General features: G+C 36.7%; 2 protein-coding genes, 1 non-coding gene and 1 pseudogene across 3 annotated transcripts; 1 reads left to right on the forward strand and 3 right to left on the reverse strand.

Annotated features, from left to right (window-relative positions):
• Positions 1-347: 347 nt before the first annotated feature.
• On the reverse strand, positions 348-1,546 carry LOC142618891 (aspartic proteinase CDR1-like; annotated as a pseudogene).
• Positions 1,547-6,393: 4,847 nt separating this feature from the next.
• LOC142620385 (uncharacterized) lies at positions 6,394-7,089 on the reverse strand. Its single transcript, XM_075793759.1, has one exon. The coding sequence runs from the start codon at positions 7,087-7,089 to the stop codon at positions 6,394-6,396; it is 696 nt and encodes a 231-aa protein (XP_075649874.1).
• Positions 7,090-11,122: 4,033 nt separating this feature from the next.
• On the reverse strand, positions 11,123-11,231 carry LOC142621394 (small nucleolar RNA R71). The gene has a single exon (XR_012841775.1). It is a non-coding gene; the product is annotated as a small nucleolar RNA R71 (small nucleolar RNA).
• A 925-nt stretch (positions 11,232-12,156) lies between these two features.
• On the forward strand, positions 12,157-13,574 carry LOC142620386 (uncharacterized). The gene is made up of 2 exons (XM_075793760.1): positions 12,157-12,507; positions 12,660-13,574. Exons 1-2 carry the CDS (start codon positions 12,157-12,159, stop codon positions 13,572-13,574), a joined length of 1,266 nt encoding a protein of 421 aa, XP_075649875.1.
• The last annotated feature ends 342 nt before the right edge of the window (positions 13,575-13,916 follow it).

Genomic DNA, 13,916 nt, shown 5'->3' on the forward strand with positions numbered 1-13,916 from the left:
TGCTCATTACTTGAACAAAATAATTATAATAAATATATGTGAGCAATTTATAATTGTTACTTTTTATGATGAACTCATTACTAACAAAGTTTTATAATAAATATGCTATAATATATGTCTAATATTTTCAAAAAATAAATTTACATAAAACATTACAATAGTATCCATGCATCACACGAGAAACTTACTAGTTTCTTTAAATTGCTGGAAATATGATTAGATCACAATGAAAATAAAACTTTTTTTTTTAATTTACAAAAAAAAAAAAAGATAATTAAGCTATATTTTATAAAGTATAAGTTGGTAGGAGTATAAACGTTTAGGTTACATGAAATTGGCCGCAAACTCTACAGTTTGGTGCAATCAGTCGGCTTGAAGGAAACCATCCTTGTTTCCAAGTCATACCCAATCAAAAAAATTGCTTGAACATAGTTGCCATATACTCCTGTGCCATCCGAAAATTCATTATATGTACTTGCAATATTTGTAATTCCAAAGCAATAATATTCAAATCTTTTAATCGGTCGATTGAAAGTTTGTATAGGATTTAACTCCACATCTGCACCTTCAAAATGGACAGTCAATATTGGTCCATTTTCATTAGTAATTTCAGTTCTATAGCAAAGCCGTGTCCCCAACAAAGTGTCATTCTTAATGGGATCAATTGAAATTTGCTTCTTCACTTCCACCTCTAAGCGATCGTAAAAATTGGTGGCAAAGACAATGTTGGTGATCCTAAATCAATTAACATGTTGCCTTTAGAAACCTTACCTGAAGAGTTAAGGGCACGTATGTGTCTCCAACACTAATTCCTTCTAGTGTCACATAATATTCATGTCCAGATTCTTGATCTACGATTGGTGTTGAAACCACACCATCACCCACAACTTCACTGCCATTGCCGAAACTTATCTTGCTTGTAATAGTAGGATCAGTTAACTCAGTACCAAATGGCAACAAGCAATGAGAAAACCTCTTGCTACCAATTTGTGAAACAAAGGACAAAGGCCCTTATCCTAACCCAATGATTCCCGTTTCATGGCCATCGTAATGGAGGTTACTGTTGTGTGAACATCCAAAGGAAATGTCAAAAGAAATCGCTTGCCCGGAGGTAGAAGTGATGGTGGCTTTTTCTTTGGCCGGAACAACTTGGGATCAATCAGATACATATCCACTGATGTAATTGCAACTATTTTGAGGAGAACAATAGACTTGGTCCCATTCGTGACATTTTTCTGAATGACAAGAAATTTCACTGTATGTGCAAGACTTTTGAGGATCGAACTTGGGATACGTCTGATTGAAGCAGTCATCACAAGGTACACATTGTGTCCACACAAGGTTCACATTGTGTCCACACAAGGTTACTACCTGTATCAGCAACGCCATAGATGTCTACTGGTGGAGTGCCAATTAAGGCCTTCATGAGATGCTGATCGTGGTATGGTATTAATTGTGCTTGGGGGACATTATGAGTTGTAACCAAAAGGCCTATAAGATAATATGAGAGAAGGAAGCATGGATGAAATATGACACCACTTGCCATTGAATTTGGAGAGATGAAACAGTAGTAGCTATACTAAAGGCTTTTATATACATGATTAAACCAAACTTTCCATGTCTTGCCTAACGATTACTTGATTGCACCATTAAGTTAACCTAACAAAAAAACATAAAGATGAGAATTCTCCATCCATGAATGGCATCAAATGTACTACTATAAACTAGAAATTATAATAAGCACCAAAATTTGCTTCTTTTCAACATTATTTAAAACAGAGATTGTAACAAATGCACTAATACCAATATATTATAACAAATCTCTTGTTTCACTGAAGAATAGGTCATCAATCCTCATTTAATTTTCCCAAACAAAAAACCTTATTTAAGGATAAATTTGGTTATCTTGGCCCCTTGGTTTTCCATGGCAAATGCACCTTTTTTATTTATTTATGAAAATAGGAATTATTTTTTTGCTTGGCTTTGCGATTTAAAAGGAATTGCTTTTCTCGTAAGACGAAGACAAGATTTTCTAAATAGTAAGATGCAACTTAGCCTAAAGGCATTCCCAAGGCATGATATGAATTTAAACTTTTACCAAAGCTTCTGTGACCACTTTCTTAATACTCATCCAATTACTCTAGCTACCATAGAGAGGAAAATAAATAAATAAGAGTTCTTTGGTGGTGGATTAGTTCTGTATTGGAAAGCATTGATTAATTTAATGGTGGAAGATTCAGATAGATACTATATAGATGCGGTGATTGATAACAACACGGAGAATGAATGGAGATCAACGGCTTTTATGGTGACCTAGGTTTCCAAAATGCTATAGTCGAAGGGGACTCTCTTGGTCTGATTCAAGTTTTAAAGGCAGAAGACCATAATCTATCCCCACAAGGTTTATTGGTAGAGGATGTGAAGTTGTCTGCAAATAATTTTGTAAGATTATCGTATTCTTACATTAAAAGAAGCAGCAACAGTGTAGCTCATAATCTGGCAAAACATACTATACACATACCAGATTTTCAAGTATGGATGGAAGATGTCCCATTACATATTGTTTCATTTTTACAAGCAGATGTAGTTGATTTACCTTAATAAAATCACACAAGTTCTTTCTCAAAAAAAAAAAGAAAAAAGAATCACTTAAATCTAAAAAGTTTATTTCTTAATCTCATTATATTAGAGGGAGAAATATTGTGCCTCTCTACTCAAATATGGGACAGGAGCCTAGAGTCAGGGACAAAGCTAGTCTTTGATCTTAGGGGGGTTTCCCTCCCCCTCCCCTTGCCCCCTCCCTAAAAAATATGAAAAAATAAATACTAGTATATAATAGGTAATTAATTTTAGCAAGTTTGCGCAATAAAATTAGGCTTGGCTCCCCTAACAACATCCCAGGTGATCTAAAACAAAAGCAAAATGGCCATATTAAAAATTACTAATATGAAATCTCGAAAAAAAAAAAATAACAAGCCCAAAAAAGATTGGCTTAACCACAAAATCACTAAGAGAAAAGCTAAAGAAAATCTAGCCCAATCATTCAACCAATTTGACCATGCCCTTAAAAAATTTAACCAAAACCAGTCTCATCATACACGGCAAATTCCAAAATCTATTCCATCAAAATAAATAAATATAAAAAAATTATAAAAACACATAAATAAGAGACTAATCAAAGGCACTTGCTACCTGTGAGGAAGGCTGACCGACTAAGGTTATGAGGAATGAGTCGTGAGGGATAACCATAGTTCACTTTTTTTTTTTTTTTTGGTAAACGGGAATTTCATTCAAGAAACTAAGAAACAGAAACAACTACATCAGGATCAGGACACAGCCTGAAATGAAAATGACCATATAGGTCAGCAAGATAAACATTTAACAGATTAGAGGGAGGAGAATCATAATACAGTGTATCTGAATCTTGAAGAGATCCTATTCTAGCAAGAGCATCCGCACAAGAGTTTGCTTCCCTATAGAAGTGGCTCACTTTAATCTGTAGAACTTGGGAGATTAGAAGTTTGCAATCAGCCACAAGTGATGAGTTAGTAGCATTAGAGATGTTGTCATTGTTCATCAAGTCAACAACAGCTCGTGCAACTAACTCGACTTCAAGAGCACTAATTCTCAAGTTTAGACACATGATTAACCCATCCTCAAAGCCCAAAGCTCAGCTAGGAAGCTGGTGGTTTTTCCTATGTTTCTGGAAAAAGCTTGTATCCACGTTCCGGAATCTGAACGAAGAATGCCCCCTCCACCTACTCGACCCAAGTTTCCAAGAGCTGAACCTTCTGTATTCAATTTGAACTAGTTGCGGTACAATCTTTCCCACCTCATACTTCTCTCAACACGTGGACTCTTGATAGAATTTCTTTGAGCACAATACACAAATTCAGTTGTTCTATGAATGACTTCGGAGTGAATATCATGGTTGGGATTTCGATTTTGGAACACCACTCTGCTTTGGTGTTGCCAAATGTTCCACACACCAAAAGCAAAAATCATGTTCCAAGGTATATGCATTCTCTCGGAATTGTATTAGCCTTACAATTAATCTCCAACTAGTCCTGAAGGTTTAGATTGAAAAAATCTGCTCTACTATTAGCTCCAAGGTTTTGCCAACAGTTTAAGGCAAAAGTGTAGTCCCTCAAGGGATGCTAAATAGTTTCTGGAGCTTGATGACATATTGGACAAGAGGTGTTTACAATGATTCCTCTAGCTGCAAGGGAAACACGGGTGGCAATGCTATTTTGGAAGCACATCTAGATGAAGAATTGGACCCTTGGAAGAACATTTACTTTCAAATCCAATTGCCATTGAAGTATTGGTGAGGCTCAAGTTGCTGTATTGATAGAAGGTAGGCACTACTAAGGTTGAACTGTCCATTGGAAGTTGCTGCCCATATCAACCAATCCTCTGATGACGCAACACAAGAGTGAGGCATAGCTCTAATTTCCATGACAATCTGACTTGGCAAGATTATAGAAATCTTCCTCCAATCCCAACCCAAGTCTGAGACTATGTATTTGACTTTAATATCCTCCTCCCCTCTAGTGAGAGGCCCCTACACAATAGCTCTCAATGGACTATTTGAAGTCCAATTAATTATCAAACCAAAAATTGATGTTACTGTCACGACCTAGACTCCATCTAGTACCTTTGGCAAAAATATCCAACCCCTTCCTCATTGCTTTCCAAATACGGGAAATAGGCAGAGATGATTCATTAGGAGAAGCCAACCTCCTACGGGTCATATATTTTTTTCCTCAAAACCTGAACCCAAAGAGCATCCTTTTCGGAGTGGAACCTCCTGTTGAGCTTTGCAAGGTAAGCTAAATTTCTGCCTTTAGCTGTTTGAATACCGAGACCCCCTTTAGTCTTTGGCCGAGTTACTGTAGACCATCACACCCAATGCATTTTTCTTTTCAATTTACTAGATCCCCAAAGAAAGTTCCTATTGAGCCTGTCCAAATTGTCTAGTAACCTTGAAGGGAGATAGATGGATTGCATTACATATGAAGGAATGGCACTAGTAGCAGCTTGGATAAGAACCTTACGACCAGCAAAGGAAAGGAGATTTGCCTTCCATCCTACTAGTTTTTGTTTAACTCTGTCTACAACAAAGTTTAAGTCTTGATTAGAGGCTCCAGCATGTCTTAAAGGGAAACCTAAATAAATATGTTCTCAAATTTAAGGTGGGTTGAAACCCAAGAATATTACAAAACTCTTCTCTTTGATCACTACTAACATTTGGAGAGAAGTACACCTTGGACTTACTATAATTTATCTTCTGACCATACCTTAGGTAAAATTCATCAAATGCATCCCTCACACTATTGCAATAAGTTGCATCCGCTTTAAAAAAATGAGGAGGTTGTTGGCAAAGAAAAGATGGGTAAAGGCTGGCCCACTTTTTGAAGCTTTAACCGGACTCCATTTCCTATTGGCACTTTTTTCCTCAATAATTCTACCCAAAACTTCCATACAAAGAATGAATAAAAATGGCGATAGTGAATCACCTTGCCGGATCCCCCTTGAAGGGAAAAAAGGATCAAGGGCTCCACCATTAAAAAGAATAGAATTGGAGGTTGAGGGCACACAACTCATAATCAATTAAATAAATCAAAAGGAAATCTGACCTCTTGAAGAACTTCCCTTATAAAGGACCATTCAAGCCTATCATAGGCTTTTTCAAGATCAACTTTGATAACCATGTTGTCAATCTTCCATTTTTTCCTACTAACAATATGTATGATTCTTGAGCAATTATAGCATTATCCATGCCTTTTCGCCCCCGCACAAAGGCTGATTGGAAGGGGGAAACCAGCTTCTCCATGAGTAGCTTGATTCTAGCCACTATCATCTTAGTTATGATTTTATAAACAATGTTGCAGAGACTAATAAATCTAAAGTTCCCTACAGTTTCCGGGCCTTTGATCAACGGAATGAGAGCTATGTGGGTTTGGTTTAGGGAGGTTGGGACCCTTTTTTCTTGGACTATTCTTCTTATTTCTTTAGAGACAGAGCGGCAAACCACAAGCCAGAATCTTTGAAAGAAACAGCATGGAGTCCGTCAGTACCAGGGGATTTGAAAGGCTTCAAGGACCAAAAAGCATGTCTAATTTCCTCATCAGAAACAAGGATGTTGATTTAATTTGCCTCGGATTCAGAAAGGTAAGGCCAAACTAGATCACTTGAAGGTGTGGTCATTGAAGAGGAGGTGAGCTCTGAGGAAAAAAGCTTGATAAAATGATCACGCACAAAGTCCATGACTTCCGCGGTATCATTAATCCACTCTCCTTGGCTGTTTTTTAAATTTATAATTTTGTTATGTTTCCTTCTAATCAAAGTGGACACATGGTAGAAGGAAGTATTATAATCCCCCTGAATCATCTAATTAATTCGGGATTTAAAGGCCCAAAGCTCCTCCTCTTGGTTCAAAATAGAATTGAGCTCCAGTTGTAGCTCTTTTTCTAGATTGACAAGAAAAGAAGTAGGCCTAACTGCCATGGTTCTTTGAATTCCACTCAAACAAGCCAAGATTCTTTTCTTCTTTGCAAATATGTTCCCAAACAATTCACGATTCCAGAACTTGACCTCACTTGTGAACTTATTTAAGGAATCATATAAACCAGCATGGTTGGCCCAAGCATTCCTCACTAAATCCGGAAAGGAATTATCCGAGAGCCAGAAGTTTTGAAATCTGAAAGGTCTATCCAATCTGAAGTTTGATTGTGGATGAAGATCAAGCAACACTGGGCAGTGATCTGAGGAGCATCTAGTTAGGTGTGAAACTTGGGCTTCCAGATACAACATGCACCAGTCAGGATTTGCAAAGAACCTGTCTAGCCTTTCTTGGATGAGAGAACTAACACCATGATCATTTGACCAAGTGAATCTTGGCCCTTGAAATCCAAGATCAGCCATATTACAAGCATCCATACGCTCTTTAAAGGAAAGGGCTCTAGATAGGTTAACAGGTCTACTCCCAAATTTTTCATCATTTGACAATAATTCATTAAAATCACCAGCTATAACCCAAGGTAAATTATGAATATTTGCAACAACAGACAAATATTCCCAAAGCATTCATCTTTCTCTATGCCTAGGACTAGCATAAATAGCAGTAAAAATCCAACTAAGATTAGAAGATCTCACCTTAACAAGTGCATGGATCTCCTGTTCTGTGCTAGCAAGGTTTGTAATTTCAACTCTATCTGGATTCCAGAGGAACCATAGACCTCTAACATAACCCATGGTATCCGTGTGTATTGCTCCTTGAAGTGGAAAAGTGTCCGAAATTTCTTTAGCTCTATCTCCCCTTACACGAGTCTCCATAATGACAAGAATTGCCAGGTCATGATCAACAATCAAATCTTGCACATGGGATTTAAAGGAGGGCTTCAAAGCTCCCCTGCAGTTCCATATTATAACATTCATCATGAGAGGGTGTTGTGGTGATGGGCACTCATTAACATGAGGGTTGATCCTCGCCTCCTCCCTCAAGGTCCATCCGGTCCGACGTCTCATCTCCTTAGAGAAACCTCTCCTCGGCATCAGAGTAGCACACTGTTGAAGTACCCCCATCATCATCTCCCTTGAATGGTGACGAAAGCTGAATTCGGTTGTTGATTGAGAGACCTGGATTAGCTTCAAAACAATCCTGTCCCCCATCACCGATATAGAGATTGGGCTGAATTCCAGCATCCACCTTTCCATTAGTGATGGTCTTTGATTTAATTTGCAAAAGATTGGCACCGACAAAAGCTGCAACACACTTCTCCATACTTCCACATATGTCTCTGTCTTTTCTTGGATACCTGACTTGAACATCCACCATAGTTGCTCCATTAGTTGCCACACGGTGACTGTCAATGCTAGTGTTTCCATCCTTGCACTGCTCTCCGTTAGTGGGGAGAAGAATTTCTAGGCTTTTGCTAGGTTAGGGTTGAGCCAAACCATTTCTAGCTTGAGTAATCCCCACTTCCTTACAAGGTTCACTAGTGAATTTGAAACTTCCATCAGTGAAGCTTAGTTGAGGAGAGCAAAAGCTGGAATAATTTGTGTTTGCTCCAAAGGGATTTTTGGATGAGGAGGCGTGTTGCATAGAATGTGTTGGATCCCTAATTTGGCCTTTTATTTCTTTACCCTTCAATCCATAATTAGGCTTCATGTCATAGGGTTTTTTTATTGGGCTTTTAGACAGCCTACCTATTACAGGCTTCTCCATTATGGGCTCTTCCATCCCATTGGACTTCCTTTCCCCCTCCTTGTATTTGCCTACTCCGGTTTTAAAAACCACCTCACTGGAATGCCGACATATTGCATCCGTATTTTCTTTAGGGGACGTGCCACTACCACTACCTTTTCTGCCAATCCTAATTCCATTCTTTTTATGTGTCACTACAATCCATGGACCATATGTTTCCTTGTTATGTTGGGTAGTAGTATTTTTGTCTTAATTAGTAATAGAGGCATTGTCATTAGCATCCTCCACCTGCACATTCTCACCGCTTTCTCGTGTTGTACTATCCCTGGATGGCTTATTTGTCACCGGCTGTTTAATCGTATAATGGCATGCCTCTTTCTGATGGCAGCCACATGAAAAAAAAAGCTTACTTATCCCTTCATAGGTGACTAGTTGCTGAAAACCCCCTATCAGAATAGTGTATATCAATGGCTTGTTGATGTCCACCTGCATGCACAATCTAGCAAAGCAACCTCTTGCTTCCGATGTTGTGTGGGTGTTAGTCCGAAGGACAGTTCCAATGGCTTGGCCAATTTCTGTCAAAGCTTTAGGATGATAATACTCAATAGGCAAGTGTGGTAATCTGACCCAAACAGCTACAAAGGCGATGTTGGTAATATTTGACCTAAAATTTGGCTCCCATGGCCTAATGGAGAGAAAGTGTTTTCCAATAAACCAAGGGCCTTTTCTAACACCAGATCATGGTCATCTTTCAATGAGAACCTAACCAAAAAGAAATCAAATCCTAAATCAACACAGTTGATTTTTCTTTTATGTTTCCAGAGGGCCTGATGTGCATTGATAATAGCTTAATTTTGCATGTTTATATCATTGTTAGAAAGCATTATCATACTTATTTTGAGGTAATTCATGCATTTTATATTTGCTTTTGGAATAATGGTGAATAATCAATTTTGTGCTTAAGTGAATCTTATTGCGTGAATTTATCTTTTGTAGAAGAATGGAATTAAATAAGTGGATTTGTGCAAAGAAGAAAGCTAATGGACTTTACTTTTACAAGGGCCATGATGAAGTTAAAGAAGACCAACCCAATAAAATTTAAGTCCAATTGGAGCAGGGAATCAAAGGAAATTTGCATCAAATCCAAGTTCAATTCGGACTAGGATTCCAGCCTGCACATCAGTTAGTATTTTTGGCATAACTTTCGGCTCAGATGTTCAATCGAGATGAATCAAGTTGGGCTGAAAATTTAACTTAAAGGGATACAACTTTATAGTTTACCAAAAGTCTGAATTCTGACGTTAAATGGGTCAAAATTGTCCGTTAAATAAAGCCTAAAATTCTGGAATTTTCTCCAAACGGGAATTCAACTTGTAATAGGATTCCTTGACCTATTTAAAGTCTCTTTAGGGCAAAATTCAAGGGGGGCTAGTGCTAGGGCTGGGGGCTGAACATAGAGAGTACGGCTACTTCTTTGGTTTTCTTCCATGACAGTTAGTTTTATTTTATTTGTCTAGTTTAATATTTAGTATTTTATTCTTGTGTTTTATTTTAATTACTATGAGTAGCTAAATTTATAATTAGGGTTGAGGATGAAACCTTATTAAGGATTATTAGTAATATTTATGTGATTTGATTTTTCCCACAATAGTTGTTCTTTAATGATTTAAATTGTTCTTGCTTCATATCAATTGACTAAGATGAGATTCTAGATATGAGTTCAATTATGTTTTTCTCATGATTTAGGATTTGTCTTAATTAATTGAATGCTTGGTTTATTAATTCTTGATTATAAAATTGGGTATCGCTTGTGATTTATCTGTCAATGGATACAATTTATGATTTGATTTTTAAAATTAGATATATCTTGTGATTTGTTTGGCTATAGATACAATTGATGATTTGATTTTATACTTAAGAAGCGAAGAAGAACATGCTTTTGATTTTTAAAATAAGGATTTTAATGAGAATATTTTCCATGATAGCAAGATTGATTTCTAGATTATCATGTAGTGAGTTGGGAAAAATTAATGATCATAAATATATGCTGATATGACTTACAAGGCAGATTCCAAAACCTTAATTCATTTCCCTTGATTGTTTACATCTTTTTATTATTTTATATTTTTTGCTTAGTTTAACCATTTTCTTAACTTTATTATTTGCTTAGTTTATTTACTTTCAAAACAACCAATTTTTATTAAACTAGATTAGGATTAATTTGGTTAAGATTTAATTAATTTTCTTATATTCATTCAAGTCCCTGTGGGTTCGACCTCGTTCTTGTCAAACTATACTTCGGTACGGTTTGTACACTTGCGAGTATTTTAAAATTTCACAACAAGTTTTTGGCGCCGTTGCTGGGGACTTGGTTAGAAAAATAAATTAAGCCTTAATTGAATTTTTTTCTTCTACTAGTTGTAGTTAAATTTTTTTTATTTAAAAAAATAAAATTATTTCTTTGTGCATGGTGTATGAGAACTTGGATACGTGATAAAGAAAATCGTCTTGTTAGTTTTGATTATTCATCCACAATGGGAGAAATAGAAGATAATTCAAAAAATCTTAGGGAGTTGTTCTCACCCATAACCACCAACCCTCCATCTTGCATAGTATTGCCTGCAACCACTGCTGCACATTTTAAGTTAAAGCCACAGATAATCCATCTTCTGCCTACTTTTCATGGATTGGATAGAGAAGATCATTATATGCATGTGAAGGATTTTCTTGAGATTTGTGCTACTTGTAAGTTCCAGAATTTCACTGATGACTCTGTTTGCTTGCGTTTATTCCCTTTTTCATTGAAGGATAAGACAAAAGCATGGCTTAATTATTTGTCACCTGGATCTATCACTTCATGGAAACTATTGGTCACAAAATTCCTCTCTAAATTTTTCCCAATGGCCAAGACCAATGCTTTGAGGAGAGAAATTGCAGATTTTTATCAGGATGAACAAGAGAAATTTTATGAGAGTTGGGAGAGATTTAAGGACTTGATCTTAAAGTGTCCCCATCATGGTTTTGAAACATGGAGACTAGTTCAATATTTTTATAATGGTTTAACTCAGACAAATCGTAACATGATTGAGTCCATGAATGGTGGTAGATTTTTGAGTCTTGTAGATGGTGAGGCATACAAATTTCTTGAGAATTTTTCTGAAAGTTCACAACAATGGGATTTTTCCAACCATAAAGAGAGATCTGCCCCTGCAATTAAGAAAGGAGGATTGTATGAAGCTAGTGAAGATTTAGACATAAAAGCTAGGTTGGACAATCTCACTCGTAAGGTTGAGGCTTTAGCTTTAGGTAGAGGGATGAATTCTATCATTCAAGTTCAAAGTGAAACATGCTCTATTTGTACAAGTCCTATGCATACAACACAAATGTGTCCCTCTGTAGTTGGGTACCCTGGTTTTTATACTGAGCAAGCAAATTCACTAAATAATTATGGAAAACCATTTGCTAGTCCATTTTCAGAGACATACAATCCAAATTGGAGGAACCATCCTAATTTCTTATGGAGGCAAAATCAGACTCCCACAAATGTAGGTGGACAACAAGTGCATCAACAAAGTCAATTTCGTCCACCCACTCAAGCATATCCTCCCATTCCTCAATCACCTCCTCAGTTTGTAGCACCACTAAAACAACAATCATCTTTGGAGGAGTCTCTCAAAACTTTCATGCAATCAACTAGCCAAGCCATTCAAGAGTTAAAAAGTTCCACCCATTTGAATACTCAAGCTATTTTAAAGTTGGAAAATCAAGTTGGCCAGTTAGCAACCCAAGTTGGAGAGAGGGAAAAAGGAAAGTTTCCTAGTCAACCTATACCTTACCCAAAAGGACAGTATGCCATCAATGGTTTTTCTAGTTCTACTCATGGACAAGAACATGTTTAGTCTATTACTACCCTTAGGTCTGGTAAGCAAGTTGATAATCAAGTGAAAATGCCAGAAGTGGAGGACAATGAAAATATTGTGTTAAAGGAAAAAGATACTCATAGTTCACATGATGATCATGGAGAAAAGAAGGACAACCCAACCTCCATTCCAATTCAGGATCTTTGTTTCCCCCTTGATAAAAGATTTGTTCCTAAAGTTTCATTTCCTCAAAGGTTAATCAGTTCTCAGAAAAGTGCACAATTTGGAGACATTTTAAAGGTTTTTAACCAAGTGCAAATAAACATTCCATTTCTTGATGCAATTCAGCAAGTTTCTACTTATGCCAAGTTTCTAAAAGATCTTGTGACAATGAAGAGAATGACAAATGTCCCTAAAAAGGCATTTTTGACCGAGCAAGTCAGTTCAATCATTCAGAATAAATATCTAGTAAAATGTAAGGACCCAGGATCTCCTACAATTTCATGCAAGATTGGGGATCGCCTCATTGAGCGAGCTTGCTAGATTTAGGGGCAAGTGTGAACTTAATGCCATATTCAGTTTATTTACAGCTAAGTTTGGGGGAGTTAAAACCAACAACCATGAGACTTCAATTAGCTGATAGGTCTGTGAAAATACCTAGAGGTATTGTTGAGGATGTGCTGATTAAGGTGGATGCATTCTATTTTCTTGTTGATTTTGTTGTGTTAGACACTGAGCCTGCTCCAAATGCCAATACACAAATCCATGTCATTTTGGGTTGCCCTTTCTTAGCCACATCCAATGCTTTGATCAATTTTCAAAGTGGTGTGATGAAGATTTCTTTTGGAAATATGACTGTTAAGCTTAATATCTTTGACAAAAGTAAGCAAGTACTAGATAATGAGAATATATGTGAGGTTAACATGATTGGGAACCTAGTCCATGATACTCTCATACAATCAAGTTGTGAGGATCCCCTAAAGGATTGCTTAACCCTTTTTTATTGCAATTTGGATATTGAAAAATCAATTGAGGAAGTCAATGCATTGTTGGATTCTGTTCCTCTCTTAAGTACTGATAGCTGGCAGCCAAAAGTGGTCCCTTTTCCACTTTCTTCATCTCCACTCCCATCTACTGTAGGACCACCAAAGTTGGATGACTTATGGGAACACCAATTGATAAGTATACTTCAAGAACACAAGGAAGCTATAGGTTGGAAAATTATTGATATTAAGGGTATTAGTTCCTCTGTAGTTATGCAACGAATTCACTTGGAAGACACTACAAAAGCTTCCCAACATGTTTTTGATCCAGGCAAGTTACGATCTCGATGGACTGGTCCATTCATAGTTCACACTGTTTATCCCCATGGTGCTATTAAGATTGAGAATCCTAAAAATGGTGATATGTTTAAAGTTAATGGCCAACATTTGAAACCATTTTTAGAACTTGAGCCTCTAGAAGTTGAAGAAGTCCTCTTGGATGATCCTGTTTATCAGGATTGATCCCAGTTGTGTTTATCAGGTTTGCAATTTTTTTTTCTTTCTTTCTTTTTCTTGTTCATTTTCTGTTTTTAGATTAATATTTTTGTTTATTTCTTGTTTAGTTTTATTCTCTTTTGTTCTAGCTGATATTTGACAGAAATTAAAATTTATAACAATCAGCTTGATCAAGGTACGTCTCCTTCTTCTCCTTACCTTACTTGTTTCTACTTGGTTCTCATGTTGCATATTAATTTTTTGCTCTCTTTTCATTCAAGACATATATTTGAGAGTATCATTTTTAACATTGAGGACAATGTTTGGTTTAGGTTTGGGGGGGATGTATATAGATTTCTATGTTTCTGT

Source organism: Castanea sativa, chromosome 12, assembly GCF_040712315.1.
Source record: "Castanea sativa cultivar Marrone di Chiusa Pesio chromosome 12, ASM4071231v1".
Classification (NCBI taxonomy): Eukaryota; Viridiplantae; Streptophyta; class Magnoliopsida; order Fagales; family Fagaceae; genus Castanea; species Castanea sativa.